Below are 22,059 nucleotides of genomic sequence, written 5' to 3'. Positions count from 1 at the left end.
CTTGCTGCAAGAAATGATGCCCCCTAGTGGACAAAGAGACTGGTGTGTTTTTTCCGCCAAATGTGAGCGTCATGTATGCAAGTGCATTAATAGTAGTGCTGTTATTTTATTGAAATAGTTTATTTTCAGTGGACAACACCGTAAACCTTTAGCTACTTTCATTAATTTAATCATTGACACCTCAATTCATGGAGGAAGGAATGAACGATGCGTTCATTCAATTATGGTTTAGTATGAAACAAGAGAGGAAGAGGCGAAGCTAGGGATAACTGGGCCTAAAATCTGTGTTCTCCAGAAGTGGGGGTTCTTCGTTTTTTTTTCGCTCACCAAGCCAGGAGTTTTTGTATGGAGGTCAATGAGAGAGTATCGAATTTTGTTAACAAAACATTGAATTGCTTATTTGCTACGTGTGGCTTATTTGATCAAATATAAGTTTCGTAATGATTAGGTTGTTACGAGTGTACTGATATAAGTAGGACACGTGACATCCACACTTTGAGAAAAAACACGTTAATCGATGTTGTGCCTGGTCGTTACTAGTTACCACAGCCACAAAAACATACACCCAGCCTTTTTCTACATTTTATTTTCTTAAAATGTGATTTTAAACCTAACCCTAACCTTATGCATAACCCTAACCTTAAAGGAAGACCCAAAAGCAAATGGTTTTTTTCATGAATTGTTACGATATAGCCAATTTTGACTTTGTGGCTGTGGTAACTAGTGGAAACCGGTGTGTCTGTTGTTCACACGCTTATCTGCCCTCTCGTGGGCTCGAATGGTCCCCCCTGATCTTGCCTCCTCCCAACTGCCTTCTATTTTTGAAGACATTTATTTTCATTGTTAGAGCGGCCACTAGAGTATCTGGTCAATATGCAAGCTAATGGATAATCTGTGATGAAACGCTGACGCATTTGAAACACTGAACGAGGCCCCCTAGTAAACCGGATGGTGTTACACTTTAAAGTTTGCTTTTCCTGTTGCTACACCGTTATCATTCCTTAAAATGGCAACTTTAGCAGCTGCCGTTGTTGCTGCCGCTGGCAGAGATCCCGCTGTTGATCGTTCATTGCGCTCTGTCTTTGGTAAATTTATTGATGAGGGAATACTAGTTGATTCAAAAGTGTATGTATGTCGGAGAATAAGTTAGTACTCACAGCTAGTGAGCTGGATAGCTTGCAAGACGCGCTAGAGTAGACACAGCACAGCAGCAGATAGCTAGCTACTGTACGTTACAAACGTCGTTAGATGGCTAATGTGTGCAGGATTTGTATCAAACGTCTTTTTATCGTTAACGTTAGCTAGTATGCCTCACGTTAGTAGTTAGCCAAGGTATACCGCTGTCAGTATCACAGACTTATGTGGCAAGTTAGCTAAGTGTATACCTGTGTTAAGAATGTTTATAGTTAACTAGCTAGTTTGCGAATAGTGTCAGAATTACCATCACACATAGCTACTAGCACTGCAGTGTTGTCTGCAGCAGGTGGTTCAGCCATAGACCACAGTAACGTTAACTAAGAACTCTTGAATGTTGTTGTTTAGGATTCTTGTATTGTAGAAGTTTTTCCACAACTCGGTCAAGTTGCTGTCTTGAACTCTAACTAATTTCACAGTGGGAAACATTCCATATGAGGCCACAGAGGAGCAACTGAAAGACATTTTTTCAGAAGTCGGGCTTGTTGTCAGCTTCAGGTAAGTGAGCAGTCTTAAGGCAACGTTCAACCTGCTTGAAACAATTGCTGCTGTGCTCTAGGCAATTCTTCTTCCTTTGTAAGCCTACACTATTTTTCAGGTTAGTGTATGATAGGGAGACAGGCAAGCCAAAAGGATATGGCTTCTGTGAGTATCAAGACCAGGAGACGGCCCTCAGTGCCATGCGGAACCTGAACGGAAGAGAGTTCAGCGGCCGTGCTCTCCGTGTCGACAATGCTGCTAGTGAGAAGAACAAAGAAGAGCTCAAGAGTAAGTATGCACTGCAGTTCACTATTTACCACAATGGAAAGTAAGCACTGCAGTGCACTATTTACCACAATGGAAAGTAAGCACTGCAGTGCACTATTTACCACAATGGAAAGTAAGCACCGCAGTGCACTATTAACCACAACGGAATTCACCACCACATTGATTGTGTTTACATGCGCAGTAATAACTCGATATTAAACTGATTATGGCAGTAGGCAGATTATGCAATAGTCATGTGAACACCTTGTTCTTATCTTAAACCCTGTTTTCTGAGCGATCTTTAGAATTATTAGGACATGTAAACACCTTAATTGGCGGTCCAGCGGTGTATTTGATCTGCGCATGTGCAAGCACCAGCGGAGCGAGCCTCCCTCTTTAGCGCAATTGAAGTGAGTTTGGAACAACTAAATGAATGCGTTTTAGAAGTAGTTCTCACATACAAACTTTATATACCCAAATTCAGAATCAAATATGCTTCCCAAAAATAACATGGTCGCTGTCTTAGAAAATGTATTTTAATTGGCGATTTTCAGGTAGCCTGATTTCAGATGTGTCCATGTAAACAGGATTCTTAGGGAAATCGTTCTTCTTGCAGAGCATGTCAACATTTTCATTGAACTATACTGAACAAAAATATAAACGCAACATGCAACAATTTCAAAGATTTTACTGAGTTTTACATTTCATATAAGGAAATCAGTCAATTGAAATAAATTCATTAGGCCCTAATCTATGGATTTCACATGACTGGGAATACAAATATGCATCTGTTGGTCACAGATACCTTAAAAAAAAAAAGTAGGGGTGTGGATCAGAAAACCAGTCAGTATCTGGTGTGACCACCATTTACTTCATGCAGCGTAACACATATCCTTCACATAGTTGATCAGGCTGTTGATTGTGGCCCGTGGAATGTTGTCCCACTCCTTTTCAATGGCTGTGCGAAGTTGATGGATATTGGCAGGAACTGGAACACACTGTCGATCCAGAGCATCCCAAACATGCTCAATGGGTGACATGTCTGGTGAGTATGCAGGCCATGGAAGAACTGCCACATTTTCAGCTTCCAGGAATTGTGTACAGATCCTTGCGACATGGGGCCGTGCATTATCATGCTGAAACATGAGGTGATGGCAGCGGATGAATGGCACGACAAGGGGCCTCATTCTCGTCACGTTATCTCTGTGCATTCAAATTGCCCTTTGATAAAATGCAATTGTGTTTGTTGTCCGTAGCTTCGCCATACATGCAATGTTCCCTAAAAATTTTTGGGGCACTGAGCAAATTTTAGGTCATGTGAGCGGAAACTTGAACATTGTGAGAATTTTGTGCAACTACATTTACATTTTTACATTTAGCAGACGCTCTTATCCAGAGCGACTTACAGTTAGTGAGTGCATACATTTTCAACTACACTGAGGATGTACCCTTACAGTTTTAAACAGTAGCCAATAGGCTATTGTGGCTATTTGAGCATAATGTAGGCCTACCAACAAAACCAATGGCGCGAATCCCATAATATTTTCACATGAAAATAGCTTTTGATTTCTAAGATATAGCCTACAGTAGCCTATATGTGGTGTTCAATGCAGGCCTACATTGCATGATACTTTTAAAAACCTTTTTACGTTATGAAGGGCTTGACATTAATTCATGATTTTTTTTACTTGGTCTGTAGGTGACTGCATTGTGTTGTATGATGCAAGAAACCACTTTTCAAAATAAAATGTATTATTATTACCATACAGAGAATTAGACAATGTAGGCTAGTCCTCTTGAACGCTCCCTCATAACTTGAGACATCTGTGGCATTGTTGTGTGACAAAACTGCACATTTTAGTGGCCTTTTATTGTCCCCAGCACAAGGTGCACCTGTGTAATGATCATGATTTTAATCAGCTTCTTGATATGCCACACCTGCCAGGTGGATGGATTATCTTGGCAAAGAAGAAATGCTCACTAACAGAGATGTGAACAAATTTGAGTACAATATTTGAGAGAAATAAGCTTTTTGTGCGTATGGAACATTTATGGAATCTTTTATTTCAGCTCATGAAACATGGGACAAGCAGTTGTTGCGTTTTATATTTTTGTTCAGTGTGTTATATTAATCTGACAATCCACAATAATTGCATCAGTGTGTGCATGTAACCATACTCAATGTAAAGTATGCACTGCAGTGCACTATTAACCACAATGGAAAGTATGCACTGCGGTAGAGGTGCACGGGACTGATTTATTCATCCCACCCACAGCTTTTCATACCGCACTCGCCCACACCTGCTGGCTTTCTGTCTGACTCCATCCGCTACCACAAGAACTGGTCCCAAACCCAGCCGCAGTCCCACAATGTTATTTTAGGAGTATGTGACGCAGCTGACTTGCCAGCCATGGTCCCAGCAATTTTTCACCCTATAGGCAAAATCGAAATGAGCAAAAATAACTGATGAAATGGGTTAAATTCAGAGATTCTCATGTGGCCCATTTATGTTAGGCTATCGGTATTACTGGGCTATATCAGCCAATAGGCTAGACGTAGTTTGAAGAGAGCAGAGTTGAAGAGACTTGTACTTTCTCTTGAGCTACATTTTATAACAAAATCCAATCAAATTTTATATGTCACGTGCCGAATACAACAAATATAGACTTTACCGTGAAATGCTTACTTACGAGATTTAAGAAGTAAGAAAAATTTACGAAATAAAAAAAGAAATGGTAACACAATAAAACAACAACAACGAGGCTATATACAAGTACCGGTACGGAGGTAAGTGACTAGGCAATCAGGCTATATAATAAACAGAGTAGCAGCAGTGTGTGTGTGTGTGTTGGAGTGTCAGTGTAGTATGTGTGAGTGTTTGGGTAGAGTCCAGTGAGTGTGCATAGAACTAGTGCAAGATAGTCAGTGGCAAAAAAAAAAGGGGGTCAATGCAAATAGTCCGGGTAGCCACTTGATTGACTGTTCAGCAGCTTGGGGGTAGAAGCTGTAAAGGAGCCTTTTGGGCCCAGACTTGGCACTCCGGTACCGCTTGCTGTGCGATAGCAGAGAGAACAGTCTGACTTCGGTGGCTGGAGTCTTTAGAAAATGTTTAGGGCTTTCCTCTGACCGCCTGGTATAGAGGTCCTGGATGGCAGGGAGCTCGGCCCCAGTGATGTACTGGGCTGTACGCGCCATCCTCTGAAGCGCCTTGCAGTAGGATATCAAGCCGTTGCCATAGCAAGCGGTGATGCAGCCAGTCAAGATGCTTTAAATGGTGCGGCTGTATAACTTTTTCAGGGTCTGAGGGCCCATGCCAAATCTTTTCAGCCTCCTGAGGGGAAAGAGGCATTGTCGTGCCCTCTTCACGACTGTGTTGGTGTGTTTGGACCATGATAGGTCCTTTTAATGATGTGGACACCGAGGAACTTGAAGCTCTTGACCTGCTCCACTACAGCCCCATCGATGTGAATGTGGGCGTGCTCTGCCCTCCATTTCCTGTTGTCCACGATCAGCTCCTTTGTCTTGCTGACGTTGAGGGAGGAGGTTGTTGTTCTGGCACCACTCTGCCAGGTCTCTGACCACCTCCCTATAGGATGTCTCATTGTAGTCAGTGATCAGGCAAACTTAATGATGGTGTTGGACTCGTGCGTGTCCACACAGTCGTGGGTGAACAGGGAGTACAGGAGGAGGCTTAGCACGCACCCCTGAGGGGCCCCAGTGTTGAGGGTAGGCTACCTTTTTAGGAGTGGGACGATTTTCAGATGGAGACAAATATGGGTGATCAATATTTATTTCTAGGCAATGTAGTAAACAATAATAGCCTAATTATGTTTAGGAAGTACATTTCCTTGGAAAGATAACTGCCACTTGCTGCTTCGCCCATGCATAGGCTATAGCCTACTCTGTTTAATTGAGACCACACACGCACCTGATCTCGCAGGTATGGCTACTGAACTTGAAGCCGTAAGAATGATGAGAGCAGACACTTGCACTTTCTCTTGAGCTACGTTTTGCATATAGGATATAGCCTACCTTTTTTAGGAAGATGATCTGCAGGCAGAGACAAATGAGTCATCGATCTTTATTGAAAATGTAAAGGTGTAACGCTCGCTCACCATGTTAGCCTATGCGTGTGTTGCGCCTTTTCACTGGTGATCAAATTATTTGATTGCACTTCAACTCACGTTGGTTGAGCGCCCTCCACTTCTTTCCATTATCAATATTTATTTACAGACACTAACCACATTTCCATCCAACCATTTCATGCGGATTTACCTGATGCATGAGAAAAGTCATGACCGGGCTGATGGAAACATGAAATGCCAGTACAATTTTTTAAATGCCGAATTTGTTAATTCGACCTAGTGGGATTTTGTTTTAATTATATATATTGTGATGTCACGAGAGGCTGTGTCCTGGAGGGACGTTACATCCCCCTGAGGTGGCTGCAGACCCAGACAGCTATGGCTCCATCTGCTGGTATGGTCGGGAACTCCACCCCTCTATGGCCAATCTTCCCACGCAGCTGAAACAAATGAGGAGCTGATGAGCTGAAGGTTTGGGGAAGGGAAGAGACACAGTCTCCAACCTGGGCTCTCTGGAGGACAAGAGTGCTGCACGTCCACTTCCATGAGGAATATAAGGATTTGGAGATACTTACCTTTGGGAAATACTCACCTTTGGATATATGCACCTGTGGAAATACGTGAGAGACATTTGGAAGGACTTTTTGCTGGGTTGGCCACTAGCTGCAACGTGGACTACAGTAAGGCCGGGGAAAAGTTATCTGAGCGAGTGAGAATTATGATTTTGGATGTGGAAGAGACATCCCTGAACTGTTAACCCTTAAAGAGCCACAAGAGAACAGAATTTTGTTATATTTTCGTTAATTTCCCAAGACCTATAATAAAATCCTTGTTTTGTTTGAACCTTGTCTCCTTGCACTACTTGAGCAATCCCGCTGAAAGCTGTGTAGCCTCTCGTGACGTCACAGATGGTGGAGAATACGGGCACGCTCAAGCGTTAATAGTGCAGGTCAGAGGAGGATACCGAAGGTTTGATCACCCAGTTTTCCAAGTTGGCCGTAGGCTCCCCGCCGACTGAAATGGAGGACATATTGAAAGCCCTTGTTGCTGGCCAGCAAGCCCAGATGCAAGCAAACGTGGCTCTCTTGGAGGAGCAAAAGAAAGCCAACCTTCTGAAGGCAGAGGAATTGCAGTTGCAGAGACAGAGGGTGGTCCAAAATACCCGCCCAATAAAGGCAAGTGACTTTATATCTAAGATGGGAGCTACCGATGACATTGAGGCATACCTGCATGCATTTGAGGCCACGGCCACTAGGGAAGCCTGGCCCAAGCAACAGTGGGTTGGTCTGTTAGCCCCCTTTCTAACCGGGGAAGCGCTGAATGCTGTCCGGGACCTGGGCCCTGACCAGGTTACTGACTATGATGCCCTGAAGTCTGAGATCCTCAGCAGATATGGACTCACAAAGTTTGGTATGGCCCAGCGCTTTCACAGCTGGACCTTCCAACCAGACCAACCTCCTCGGGCGCAGATGCATGAACTTGTCCGAATCGCAAGGAAATGGCTGGATCCGCAGAGGAATACAGCAGCAGCGGTGGTGGAGGCCGTTGTGGTGGATCGTTACCTACGCGCCCTGCCTTATGAGGCAAAACGGTTCATCAGTCAACAGGCCTTGACCACGGCTGATCTGACCGTGGAAGCTGTGGAAAAGTACCAGGCCACAGCGGAGATGCTGAATGCTTCCCGAAAAGACCCCAGGAGTGCGGCCCCACCACAAATGGGAAGAACCCGTCCAAAGGACCCCAAGGTCTCGAACCCAGCCACGTCAGGACTTATCCCGGCGGGTCCAAGAAGAGTACACCAGGAGGGGGAAACTCGACAGTGTTACCGGTGTGGGGAGATGGGACATATCTCCTGGCAGTGTGGGAAACCAGCCGAGGAACCTATGCCCACTGCGGAGTCCTCCAGCTCAGCACCCACACACCGTTTTGCCTCGCTCTTGGGAGTCGTAGATGGCGGCCCAGATCGACCCCCCACCTGCCCGGTAACTGTGAATCACCATGATGTGGAGGCCTTACTGGATTCTGGTAGCCGGGCCACCCTGGTGCGTAAGGATTTGGTGGGCCCAACGTGTCTGACCCGGGGAAAGTCCTCCCAGTTTCCTGTGTCCATGGGGACACCAGAGAATACCCCATTACTGAACTTACAATGACCAGCACACGGGGAACCATACACACGACGGCGGGGGTGGTTGATTCCCTCCCCGTCCCTGTCCTAATTGGACGAGACTGCCCAGCCTTTTACCCACTCTGGAGAGAGTCTCAGGAGAGGATAACCCGAGTACCTCGGAAACGGAGAGGCAAGACTCAGCCTGGGAAGGCTCCGGTGCAATCCTCCGAGTTACTCACTCCCGCCCGGGCTCTGATAGGGATGGCAGGTGCCCAGACCGACACAGAGACGGAGCTACAGAATCTGGACAAAGAACTGTCTGGTCTGAAGGGGACCGCTGAGAGGTATCGTTTGTTAAAGCAACAGTTAGACATGAAGACAGAAGAGTTAGATATCCTCCAGGCTAAACTCCAACAGAGCTCCTTCCCTAAGCAACAGGAGGAGCTGGAGAGGCTGCGCAGGACCATCGAGGAGTGTGAGGAGACCCTGCGCAGTAGTAAGGAGGTCCAGAAGAAGGCAGAGGAGAAGTACAAGGTGTTGGAGAACAAGATGAAGAATGCGGAGGCAGAGAGAGAGAGGGAACTGAAAGCTGCTCAACAGAAGCTAAACTCTGCTAAAACCAAGGCTGATGCGTTCAGTAAGAAACTCAAGGAGAGACAACAGGAGGCTGAGTCCCTGGTCCTAGAGTTGGAGGAGTTGAAGAGAGAGCAGTCTGGCAAGCACCACGGCAATGCGGACGCCCTCTCCCGGCGTGATGCCTTCTTCGCTGCCTTTACCCGACGAGGACGTCGGTCCCGAGGAGGGGGATGTGTGATGTCACGAGAGGCTGTGTCCTGGAGGGACGTTACATCCCCCTGAGGTGGCTGCAGACCCAGACAGCTATGGCTCCATCTGCTGGTATGGTCGGGGAACTCCACCCCTCTATGGCCAATCTTCCCACGCAGCTGAAACAAATGAGGAGCTGATGAGCTGAAGGTTTGGGGAAGGGAAGAGACACAGTCTCCAACCTGGGCTCTCTGGAGGACAAGAGTGCTGCACGTCCACTTCCATGAGGAATATAAGGATTTGGAGATACTTACCTTTGGGAAATACTCACCTTTGGATATATGCACCTGTGGAAATACGTGAGAGACATTTGGAAGGACTTTTTGCTGGGTTGGCCACTAGCTGCAACGTGGACTACAGTAAGGCCGGGGAAAAGTTATCTGAGCGAGTGAGAATTATGATTTTGGATGTGGAAGAGACATCCCTGAACTGTTAACCCTTAAAGAGCCACAAGAGAACAGAATTTTGTTATATTTTCGTTAATTTCCCAAGACCTATAATAAAATCCTTGTTTTGTTTGAACCTTGTCTCCTTGCACTACTTGAGCAATCCCGCTGAAAGCTGTGTAGCCTCTCGTGACGTCACAATATATATATATATATATATTATTATTATTATTTTATTTTTTAGGGGGTAGATCAGCTTTAATATTGCAGATTGTAGCTTCCATCAATGTAGTTGTCTGCATCACTTTTTGTGTCAGTAAAATTAATTATGCGAGAAATGCCGGTGGAAACGGCTTTATGCGCCTTTATTGATATCAATCTACACACAATACCCCATAATGACAAAGTGAAAAGAGGTTTGTAGAGATTTTGCAAATGTATTACAAATAAAAAAAACAGATACCTTATTTACATAAGTATTCATACCCTTTGCTATGAGACTTCTAAATTGAGCTCCGGTGCATCCTGTTTCCATTGATCATCCTTTAGATGTTTCTACAACTTGCTTGGAGTCAACCTGTGGTAAATTCAATTGATTGGACATGATTTGGAAAGGCACACACCTGTCTATATAAGGTCCCACAGTTGATAGTGCATGTCAGAGCAAAAACCAAGCCATGAGGTCGAAGGAATTGTCCGTAGAGCTCTGAGACAGGATTGTATCGAGGCACAGACCTGGGGAAGGGTTCCAAAAAATGTCTACAGCATTGAAGGTCCCCAAGAACACAGTGGCCTCCATCATTCTTAAATGGAAGAAGTTTGGAACCACCAACACTCTTCCTAGAGCTGGCCACCCGGCCAAACTGAGCAATCGGGGGAGAAGGGCCTTGGTCAGGGAGGTGACTAAGAACCCGATGGTCACACTGACAGAGCTCCAGAGGATAACGACCCTAAGCACACAGCCAAAACAACGCAGGAGTGGCTTCGGGACAAGTCTCTGAATGCCCTTGAGTGGCCCAACCAGAGCCGGACTTGAACCCAATCGAACATCTCTGGAGAGACCTGAAAATAGCTGTGCAGAGACGCTCCCCATCCAAACTGACAGAGCTTGAGAGGATCTGCGGAGAATAAAGGGAGAACTCTCCAAATACAGGTGTGCCAAGCTTGTAGCGTCATACTCAAGAAGACTCTAGGCTGTAATCGCTGCCAAAGGTGCTTCAACAAAGTACTGAGTAAAGGGTCTGAATACTTATGTAAATGTGATGTTTCATTTTTAAAAATGTAATACATTTGCAAAAAAAAAAAAAATCTGTTTTTGCTTAGTCATTATGGGGTATTGTGTGTAGATTGAGGGGAAAAAACAATTTAATCCATTTAAGAATAAGGCTGTAAAGTAACAATGTGGAAAAAGTCAAGGGGCCTGAATACAGTCCGAATGCACTGTATAATGCAACAGTTTTTGTGACAAAACCATCAGTGCAGTTGAAAATGAGATGGAAACACATTTAACTTGTATTTTTTATGGGGATTTAACAGCAAAAGTTTTTGTGCACTACGTCATCATGCACAGCCGTTTTATCTGCAAAAAGTATGTTTGATGGAAACGTCCCTGGTGGGAAAACGTGCATGTTTTATGCAGATTTTAGAATATTCTCATGAAAATCTGTCGCAAATTGGAGGGAAACCCAGCTACTGTTGGAAACTATAGTCAAATCATAATTTCATTTCCTTGGCAAGATAACTACCACTTGAATCTCCGTCCATGCATAGGCAGCCTACTCTATTTCATTGAGACTAAACATTCTAGGCGCACTTGATCTCGCACGCCCACCTAGGAGAGGCATGCTACTTAACTTGAAGCAGCGAATTCTGAGTGTGTTAATAATGCGACAAAGATGGGGTTTTAATACAATAGGTAGGCTAACGCATGCAAAGCAGAAAGACGTCCGTTTGCAAATAATCTGCGGGACAACAAAAATATTTTCATCCCAAAGTTGTCTGACCGCCCGCTCCCAACCGCAGCATGAAAAATGCAGACCGCGCCGTAATGATCTGTCGGGACCCGCAGGTCTATTGTCCCTCTACACCGCAGTGCACCATTAACCACAATGTAAAGTATGCATTGCAGTTCACTATTAACCACAACAAACAACTGAAAAAGGGTTGGGACATGTTTTGCTGCTTCTTAATAATTGGTAGAGATTGAAGCTTTCAGCATAACTCTTAGGACATAACTTCTGTTGTCTCCTCCAGGTTTGGGGACGGGGGCCCCCATCATTGAGTCTCCCTACGGGGACAACATAATGCCAGACGAGGCTCCAGAGTCTATAAGCAGAGCTGTGGCCAGTCTGCCCCCAGAGCAGATGTTTGAGCTCATGAAACAGATGAAGGTGAGTTTTTCTCTACAGACTCCAGTTTCCTTGTATTGAGATTGTAATCATCACATTATAGCAGGATAGTCCATGCATAGACAGTCACTTGTGGATAAATTCATTGGAATACATTGGACTCACATTATCATGTGATTTTCACCCTCCAGCTCTGTGTGCAAAACAGTCCCCAGGAGGCCAGGAACATGCTTTTGCAAAACCCCCAGCTGGCCTTTGCCTTGCTCCAGGCCCAGGTGGTCATGAGGATCGTAGACCCTGAGATTGCCTTGGTGAGACTTGGTTACTTGGAAGTACAGTATCATTCAACTTGGGTCAGTGCAAATGCACACAAGTGATATGGGGTTAGGCGGAAGCCCCAGTGTTGTGGATGTCTTACTGACTTTAGAGCATAATGGTTAAGATTGTGTTCTTCATAGACCTTGAGCATTAAGTCATTCAGAGATATTGTTGCACATGTTGTCGTCAAGAGAATTGTCAACGTTTAACATGGATGTTCCTCTGCTCGTTTGACCTCTGCTGTAGAAAATGCTTCACCGTCAAACCCCAGTGCAGCCATTGGTTCCCAACAGTCAAGCTGGACCAGTGCCAGTGGCCAACCAGCCTATTCCACCGCCCAATGCGCCAGTCTCCCAGTCGCAGCCAATGGTGAATCCACTTTGGCAGACACGTATAGCTAATCGTTTAATTTATTAGGATTTAGATCAACTGAAGACCATCTGTCGGTTTTCTACATCTATGAGGTCAACCTACACAATCTCTAAAGCTAAATCTAGGATCTACATTTTAATAATTATTTAATAATTGTTGCATGATGCATGTGTGCTGTTCCATGTCCTAATGTCTGGTTGTGTGTGGTCGTCAGCCGGGCATGCACATGAACGGAGCCCCCCAGATGATGCAGCCCCCTCCCATGGGTGGAGGACCTGGGCCCATGCCAGGGCAGGGACCGGTGGGACCACCAGGTAGACACTCATTCTCTCACCCGTTGTCTCTCTCTCTCTCTCTCTCACACACACACACACACACACACAACCACACAACCATAGACAGCCTCTCAGTATCCAGAAGTCAAAGGAGCACCCCTGTTGTGCTTCACCTTGCCATTTCACCCCAGGTGGGATACAGCCACCGATGGGAATGCCTCAGGGAGGTCCCGTTCCTATCGATAGGGGACAAGGTAATCTAACATGCCTGTGTCTCCAGTTAAACTAGTTTTAATGGCATTACAATCCATCCACCCATCCATCCTTAGTTGGGGCTTCAATTGAAGTATTTGCCAGTTAAGTCTTCACATTATCACCATGTTTTTCAGGTCATTTGTCAAAACCGTTAGTCTCTTTTTTGGTTTTGTTTCCACCATTTTCCAGTTTCCCATTTTGCCCATCTGCTTTATTTTCATGTCTTCCTTTCCTCCTGTGCATGTCATTACTCTTTGTTGACACTTGGTGGCAGAGGAAACTAGTGGTTTAAGTGCCTCAGGCCTGAGGCCAACTCAGGTGGCTGAAATGATGATAGCATTGCAGTTAGAAATAATAGATCAGACATGATTGTCCAACTATGTAAAGATTAGCTAGACTATTTTTTAGGGGATGCTGAAGTACATTTCTATCTGCAATATACACTGCTCAAAAAAATAAAGGGAACACTTAAACCACACAATGTAACTCCAAGTCAATCACACTTCTGTGAAATCATGGAATAGACAACAGGTGGAAATTATAGGCAATTAGCAAGACACCCCCAATAAAGGAGTGGTTCTGCAGGTGGTGACCACAGACCACTTCTCAGTTCCTATGCTTCCTGGCTGATGTTTTGGTCACTTTTGAATGCTGGCGGTGCTTTCACTCTAGTGGTAGCACGAGACGGAGTCTACAACCCACACAAGTGGCTCAGGTAGTGCAGCTCATCCAGGATGGCACATCAATGCGAGCTGTGGCAAGAAGGTTTGCTGTGTCTGTCAGCGTAGTGTCCAGAGCATGGAGGCACTACCAGGAGACAGGCCAGTACATCAGGAGACGTGGAGGAGGCCGTAGGAGGGCAACAACCCAGCAGCAGGACCGCTACCTCCTCCTTTGTGCAAGGAGGAGCAGGAGGAGCACTGCCAGAGCCCTGCAAAATGACCTCCAGCAGGCCACAAATGTGCATGTGTCTGCTCAAACGGTCAGAAACAGACTCCATGAGGGTGGTATGAGGGCCCGACGTCCACAGGTGGGGGTTGTGCTTACAGCCCAACACCGTGCAGGACGTTTGGCATTTGCCAGAGAACACCAAGTTTGGCAAATTCGCCACTGGCGCCCTGTGCTCTTCACAGATGAAAGCAGGTTCACACTGAGCACATGTGACAGAGTCTGGAGACGCCATGGAGAACGTTCTGCTGCCTGCAACATCCTCCAGCATGACCGGTTTGGCGGTGGGTCAGTCATGGTGTGGGGTGACATTTCTTTGGGGGGCCGCACAGCCCTCCATGTGCTCGCCAGAGGTAGCCTGACTGCCATTAGGTACCGAGATGAGATCCACAGACCCCTTGTGAGACCATATGCTGGTGCGGTTGGCCCTGGGTTCCTCCCAATGCAAGAGAATGCTAAACCTCATGTGGCTGGAGTGTGTCAGCAGTTCCTGCAAGAGGAAGGCATTGATGCTATGGACTGGCCCGCCCGTTCCCCAGACCTGAATCCAATTGAGCACATCTGGGACATCATGTCTCGCTCCATCCACCAACGCCACGTTGCACCACAGACTGTCCAGGAGTTGGCGGATGCTTTAGTCCAGGTCTGGGAGGAGATCCCTCAGGAGACCATCCGCCACCTCATCAGGAGCATGCCCAGGCGTTGTAGGGAGGTCATACAGGCACATGGAGGCCACACACACTACTGAGCCTCATTTTGACTTGTTTTAAGGACATTACATCAAAGTTGGATCAGCCTGTAGTGTGGTTTTCCACTTTAATTTTGAGTGTGACTCCAAATCCAGACCTCCATGGGTTGATACATTTGATTTCCATTGATCATTTTTGTGTGCTTTTGTTGTCAGCACATTCAACTATGTAAAGAAAAAAGTATTTCATAAGATTATTTCATTTATTCAGATCTAGGATGTGTTATTTTAGTGTTCCCTTAATTTTTTTGAGCAGTGTATATTTTGGTACATTTTAACCACTAAATGCACCTCTGCCACCTCATCCACTTCAGCCATCCATGTCAGTTAGGATTTAGTGCTGCTTTTTGTGTGTTCTGAACTCCTGCTATGAAGTCTGGAGGCTTCTCTGTCAGTGTGGCATGCGATGGTGCGCTCCTATGTGTTGCTGCTTTGCTCTCTGAGTCGTGTGTCTCCTGTTTTTTTCACTTAATGCTGGCTCAGGAAACCTCCAGCACTCTCCCGTAGGATCGTCTGGGCAGGCTGCTATCGAGCGACCTCAAGGTATCACCCACACCCTAACCCCAGGCTCCGGCCTGCCTCCCCCCAGACTCCAGCCAAGCCAATAGTGGTGTTATGGGCTGGCTATAGCCTAACAACCAAGACTGACGCTATCATTTCCATATGTTTGCTATGTTACATGTAAAACACGAGGAACACCTATTGAGGGCACACGTTGCACATCAAACTTAAGGAACATCTCATAAAAGCAGAAGTTATATCCTGTCAGAATAAATCAATTTGGATAATTTTGAAATGTATTATTAGTCTGACTGTTCATCCAGGATTGCATACAAGGAAGTATTGGTGTTTACTTCAGGCTAACGAAACCCATTTTCCTAAAACCCTGTAATCTCATAGTTGGAGAGAGGAGTGTGGTGCAACCGCAAATATGAACAATAGTCCCAAGATAAAAGTGTGATGAATGATTTGAGTGATTGCCAAAGAAGGCCCACATTTGTAATCGCCTGTTAAATTCCATGATGAGGAATGGGATTAATACATTTATTGTAGCACAAATCTATTTGTAGACAGACTAGACTTCTGCTGCTTTTCCAATTTCATGATGACACCCGTGGCTTTTTTTCATGTGTCACTAACACATGCCTCTTCTATTGATGTGACCGGTCCAACAATACCGGACGTGCAAGACGCAAGTAGGCAAGCCAGTTGAAAACAGAACCTTTTCAAAGATATGCCGTGCTCCTTTTGTGTAAAGCTCCTTCATTGGTACTTCCTTGTTGCTCCTCCCTGTCTGTGGTGTGATGGTGACCTGTGGTTAGTGTGTGTCCTGTAGTGTCTGTATGACCTATGGGAGTCATTGTGAAATGAAATCATCATGGTCTGATGAGTGACATGACCATAGAATTAGAATTGTAGTTCTATGGATGCGTTACGGTGTAGTGAGTGATGTTGTGTTCTGTGATAGGTGTTGTCCCTCCTACATGTCTATAGCTGACTGATGTGTCCCCCCCTCCCCCTCAGGACCAGGTGGTATCCCCCCCAGAGGACTGCTTGGTGACGGCCCCAATGACCCCCGAGGAGGAACCCTGCTCTCAGTCACAGGAGAGGTCATCGAACCAAGGTGAGAGAAGAGCCATCGTTGTTAGTGTAGTTTTACCGTCATTGAATTAATCAATTGCATTCTTATAGCACCTTTTTTAAATGTCTGTGAAAAACTGGCTTATTCTGTGTTCTTTGTGTCCAGTCGAGGAGGAGGCTTCATCGGTGCCCCCCCACCACACCAGGGGCCCCCCATGCACATGAACCAGATGGCTGGCGGGCCTCCTCCGGACATGAGGCCACCCCACGACATGAGAGGACCTCCTATGGGTGAACCCAGAGGCATGATGGGAGAGCCCCGAGGACCCCCCATGGGTGAACCCAGAGGCATGATGGGAGAGCCCCGAGGACCCCCCATGGGTGAACCCAGAGGCATGATGGGAGAGCCCCGAGGACCCCCCATGGGTGAACCCAGAGGCATGATGGGAGAGCCCCGAGGACCCCCCATGGGTGAACCCAGAGGCATGATGGGAGAGCCCCGAGGACCCCCCATGGGTGAACCCAGAGGCATGATGGGAGAGCCCCGAGGACCCCCCATGGGTGAACCCAGAGGCATGATGGGGGAACCCCGAGGACCCCCCATGATGGAGCCCAGGGGACCCCCCATGGAGACCAGAGGTAACCACATCACAGTATTAACATCAAGTCCAATTAAGTCTCTCTTAGCAGACATTTTATAAGAAGCTTTATTGCCATCATTTAGAACTGTGTGCAAAACAGGTGGAAAAGCTCCTGTGCTTAGACTAGTTAGATCAGATCAGTAATGAGTAATGAGTAATCACGTGAGGAATGGCTGTTGTTTCTAAAGGTCGCGACCCCAGAGCGGTGGACACACGTGGACCAGTGTCAGGCCAGAGGGTTCCCATGGCCCAAGGAATGCAGGGTCCCCCCCCTCACTCCATGAATCCTAATGCCCCTCCACCTGCCAGACCGGTACGCCTACCTACAGCAAATGTCTTTACTACATTAGGTTTTCACTTGTCAATGAAAACAGTTGTAATAACTGTTTGTGGTTTATTCAGGGTCCTGGTGTACCACAGTCCGGAGGTAGCTTCAGCCCAGGGCAAAGCCAGGTGACCTCACAGGACCATGAGAAGGTGGGTTTGTCATGTCACCGTTGTGTCACGATTAACTTTCAGTTTCACCTTAAAATGCCTGGCTCGATACTAGAAGATATTGGCTCAGATTTAGTGTCGGCTGTCTAGAGAAAATGGAGCATCAAGTGCCTTCAGAAAGTATTCACACCTTGACTTTTCCCACATTTTGTTGTTACAAAGTGGGATTAAAAGGATATATGTGTGTGTATGTATGTACAGTTAGGGGAAACCTTTTTTTGATCCCCTGCTGATTTTGTACGTTTGCCCACTGACAAAGAAATGATCAGTCTATAATTTTAATGGTAGGTTTATTTGAACAGTGAGAGACATAATAACAAAAAAAAAATCCAGAAAAACGCATGTGAATGGTGCTTGCTTACGGAGCTGTGAGGGGAACGGCACCTCCATACTTTCAGGCTCTGATCAGTCCCTACACCCAAACAAGGGCATTGCGTTCATCCACATCTGGCCTGCTGGCCCCCCTACCTCTGCGGAAGCACAGTTCCCGCTCAGCCCAGTCAAAACTGTTCGCTGCTCTGGCACCCCAATGGTGGAACAAGCTCCCTCACGACGCCAGGACAGCGGAGTCACTCACCACCTTCCGGAGACACTTGAAACCCTACCTCTTTAAGGAATACCTGTGATAGTATAAAGTAATCCTTCTACCCCCCCCCCCTTACCCCACCCCAAAGAAAAAAAAAAAAAAGAAAAAAAACATTGTAAAGTGGTTATCCCACTGGCTATAAGGTGAATGCACCAATTTGTAAGTCGCTCTGGATAAGAGTGTCTGCTAAATGACTTAAATGTAAATATGTCAAAAATATTATAAATTGATTTGCATTTTAATGAGGGAAATAGGTATTTGACCCCTCTGCAAAACATGACTTGTTTTGTACTTGGTGGCAAAACCCTTGTTGGCAATCACAGAGGTCAGACGTTTCTTGTAGTTGGCCACCAGGTTTGCACACATCTCAGGAGGGATTTTGTCCCACTCCTCTTTGCAGATCTTCTCCAAGTCATTAAGGTTTCGAGGCTGACGTTTGGCAACTCGAACCTTCAGCTCCCTCCACAGATTTCCTATGGGATTAAGGTCTGGAGACTGGCTAGGCCACTCCAGGACCTTAATGTGCTTCTTCTTGAGCCACTCCTTTGTTGCCTTGGCCGTGTGTTTTGGGTCATTGTCATGCTGGAATACCCATCCACGACCCATTTTCAATGCCCTGGCTGAGGAAGGAGGTTCTCACCCAAGATTTGACGGTACATGGCCCCGTCCATCGTCCCTTTGATGCGGTGAAGTTGTCCTGTCCCCTTAGCAGAAAAACACCCCCAAAGCATAATGTTTCCACCTCCATGTTTGACGGTGGGGATGGTGTTCTTGGGGTCGGCGAGTTGAGTTGATGCCAAAGAGCTCGATTTTGGTCTCATCTGACCACAACACTTTCACCCAGTTCTCCTCTGAATCAATCAGATGTTCATTGGCAAACTTCAGACGGGCCTGTATATGTGCTTTCTTGAGCAGGGGGAACTTGCGGGCGCTGCAGGATTTCAGTCCTTCACGGCGTAGTGTGTTACCAATTGTTTTCTTGGTGACTATGGTCCCAGCTACCTTGAGATCATTGACAAGATCCTCCCGTGTAGTTCTGGGCTGATTCCTCACCGTTCTCATGATCATTGCCACTCCACAAGGTGAGATCTTGCATGGAGCCCCAGGCCGAGGGAGATTGACAGTTATTTTGTGTTTCTTCCATTTGCGAATAATCGCACCAACTGTTGTCACCTTCTCACCAAGCTGCTTGGCGATGGTCTTGTAGCCCATTCCAGCCTTGTGTAGGGCTACAATCTTGTCCCTGACATCCTTGGAGAGCTCTTTGGTCTTGGCCATGGTGGAGAGTTTGGAATCTGATTGATTGATTGCTTCTGTGGACAGGTGTCTTTTATACAGGTAACAAGATGAGATTAGGAGCACTCCCTTTAAGAGTGTGCTCCTAATCTCAGCTTGTTACCTGTATAAAAGACACCTGGGAGCCAGAAATCTTTCTGATTGAGAGGGGGTAAAATACATATTTCCCTCATTAAATTGCAAATCAATTTTATAACATTTTTGACATGCGTTTTTCTGGATTTCTTTGTTGTTATTCTGTCTCTCACTGTTCAAATAAACCTACCATTTAAAATTATAGATTGATAATTTCTTTGTCAGTGGGCAAACGTACAAAATCAGCATGGGATCAAATACTTTTTTCCCTCACTGTGTATGTGTATGTGAGAAAAAACATATGGGGGATTGGAAGTGATGCAGACAATTACATTTCAATCTGATTAAAAGTTTAAAAGTCACCATTGGCCTCATGGTGAAATCCCTGAGTGGTTTCCTTCCTCTCCGGCAATTGAGTTAGAAAGGATGCCTGAATCTTTGTAGTGACTGGGTGTATTGATACACCATCCAAAGTGGCATTTAATAACTTCACCATGCTCAAAGGGATATTCAGTGTCTGCTTTTTTATGTTTATTTTACCCATCTACCAATAGGTGCCCTTTGCGAGGCATTGGAAAACCTCCCTGGTCTTTGTGGTTGAATCTGTGTTTGAAATTCACTGCTCGACTGAGGAATCTTACAGATAATTGTATGTGTGGGGTACAGACATGAGGTAGTCATTCAAAAATAATGTTTAAACACTATTATGACACTCAGTCTATGTGACTTGTTAAGCACATTTTTACTCCTGAACTTATTATTTAGGCTTGCCGTAACAAAGGGGTTGAATACTTATTGCCTCAAGACATTAAGGCAGTTCATTTTTTACATTAATTTGTTTAAAAAAAGAAACAAATAATTCCACGTTGATATTATTGGTTATTGTGTGTAGGCCAGTGACTAATCACAATGTAATCAATTTTAAATTCAGGCTGTAACACAACAAAATGTGGATAAAGTCAAGGGGTGTGAATACTTTCTGAAGGCACTGTAGATACTCAATGACAAGAAGCTTAAACCCCAGCTTTTATCAAAAGTCTTAAATGAAAGGTCTCCGTCTCCTAACCTGTCAGCAGTGTGGGGAGGAAGTTATTGAGGAATGGGATGAGGACATCTCAAGCACTTAGTTTTGTGGGGACAACTTGGAGCTCAGTGCTTTCCTTGGCTAGCTGAAGAGTAACAAATATAAGTCAGGGCAACAAAAGAACCAATGCATTAGCACCCAATACAAAGCCATTCATTTCAATGCAATAATAACCAATGGAATGCACTACATGACGTAAATTAGTTAGTCCATGGAAAATCTGAACATGTTCTGTGTAAACTATTTGGAAAGATCTGACTTTCCCTTTCCATCCAAATGCTGTGCTTTTGGAGGTATTTTGGTTTTAACCTTACTGCCTGTCAATATCTGATCTGAGAGCAGAGTGGCTCACTAGTGTCATTTTTTTTTTTGCAGGCCGCCTTGATCATGCAGGTGCTGCAGCTGACCCCAGAACAGATTGCCATGCTGCCCCCAGAGCAGAGGCAGAGCATCCTCATCCTCAAAGAGCAGATCCAGAAGACCGCCGGGGCGCCCTAAAGAACACTCCCAATCCCCCGGAGTCCGACACCCCTGTCCCCCCTTTAATCTCAACGTCACCTCATCCTAATTTCAAACATTTTGTAGATTGTTTTGTATTATATTGTCAGTTTTTTGAATGGAAGGTTGAAGTGAGTGCTTGTGATTGAAGAATGTCAGTTAATCTTCAAACGGGAACACTTCATAGTCAAAGTTCATCGGAGAGAAGTGTTGCCGGATGTTATGGGTTTTCATATTGTATTTTAAAAAGCCCAACATTTTATTTTGTGGCTGGAACCTGTTGCCTGTCTGGATGTTTATCAATAAATAAAAAAGAGTTCCCCTATATTCTTTCAGTACTGTATTTTATTCAGATGGGATGTTGGTATGTACAGGAGAGGATTAAATAATCATTGTAGATTACAATAGTTATCTATGTGCTCATAAGAAACAGAAACAAGACATACAAATGAAGTGAAACAATTGTGTAGGTTGAGGGGATACATGGAGTGGAAGAGTCCTCACATTTACAAAATAAAGTACCTTTGTGTACACCCTTCTAGATCAAATGTGTCACGATCCTATGAACATATTCTGTGGCTTTGACTGGCAATGTCTCGCCCTAATTTTCTTCCACTCTAGTGCACCTGTATCATTTACAAGGAAGTTGATATTGATTATACAATGGGGCTTTTGTAAAAACATTGCTATCATTTCCTTCTCTGTAGCTACACACCTTGAAAGTGTGAAAAAACGCATAGGCCTGTGTCTAAGGCAGGGCCATGTTCAGAACAAAAACGTTTTGGAACATTTCAGATAGGAATGCTGTGAATAGAGCCATGGGTGATTCTTTATTCTACCCTGAACAAAAATATAAACACAACATGTAAAGTGTTGGTCCCATGTTTGAGTTGAAATAAAATATCCCATAAATGTTCCATACGCACCAAAAACGTATTTATCTTGAATTTTGTGCACAAATTTGGAAGTGAGAATTTCTCCTTTGCCAAACTAATCCATCCACCTGAAAGGTGTGGCATATCAAGAAGCTGATTAAACAGCATGATCATTACACAGGTGCACCTTCTGCTGGGGACAATAAAAGGCCATTCTAAAATGTGCAGTTTTGTCACAACACAATGCCACAGATGTCTCATGTTTTGAAGGAGCGTGCAATTGGCATGCTGACTGCAGGAATGTCCACCAGAGCTGTTG

The 22,059-nt window shown here is 45.2% G+C and overlaps 1 protein-coding gene across 6 annotated transcripts; it reads left to right on the top strand.

Annotated features, from left to right (window-relative positions):
• Window positions 1-840: 840 nt before the first annotated feature.
• Window positions 841-21,190, top strand: cstf2 (cleavage stimulation factor, 3' pre-RNA, subunit 2). 6 transcript variants are annotated; one of them, XM_045207887.1, is made up of 15 exons: window positions 841-1,085; window positions 1,614-1,692; window positions 1,793-1,962; window positions 11,599-11,735; window positions 11,885-12,004; window positions 12,258-12,380; window positions 12,598-12,697; window positions 12,850-12,912; window positions 15,093-15,152; window positions 16,134-16,233; window positions 16,357-16,493; window positions 16,539-16,829; window positions 17,020-17,144; window positions 17,234-17,308; window positions 20,743-21,190. In XM_045207887.1, exons 1-15 carry the CDS (start codon window positions 1,007-1,009, stop codon window positions 20,863-20,865), a joined length of 1,782 nt encoding a protein of 593 aa, XP_045063822.1. In that variant the 5' UTR covers window positions 841-1,006; the 3' UTR covers window positions 20,866-21,190. The 6 variants fall into 6 exon arrangements, with proteins under 6 accessions (XP_045063822.1, XP_045063820.1, XP_045063816.1 ...); XM_045207885.1 differs by having other exon boundaries at window positions 842-1,085; window positions 16,357-16,481; window positions 16,527-16,829; XM_045207881.1 differs by having other exon boundaries at window positions 842-1,085; window positions 16,357-16,718; window positions 16,764-16,829.
• Window positions 21,191-22,059: the final 869 nt, after the last annotated feature.

Source organism: Coregonus clupeaformis, chromosome 3 (genome assembly GCF_020615455.1).
Source record: "Coregonus clupeaformis isolate EN_2021a chromosome 3, ASM2061545v1, whole genome shotgun sequence".
NCBI classification, from domain to species: Eukaryota; Metazoa; Chordata; class Actinopteri; order Salmoniformes; family Salmonidae; genus Coregonus; species Coregonus clupeaformis.
The sequence above is the reverse complement of the archived record's forward strand: the minus strand, read 5'-3'. Positions and strand labels throughout refer to the sequence as shown.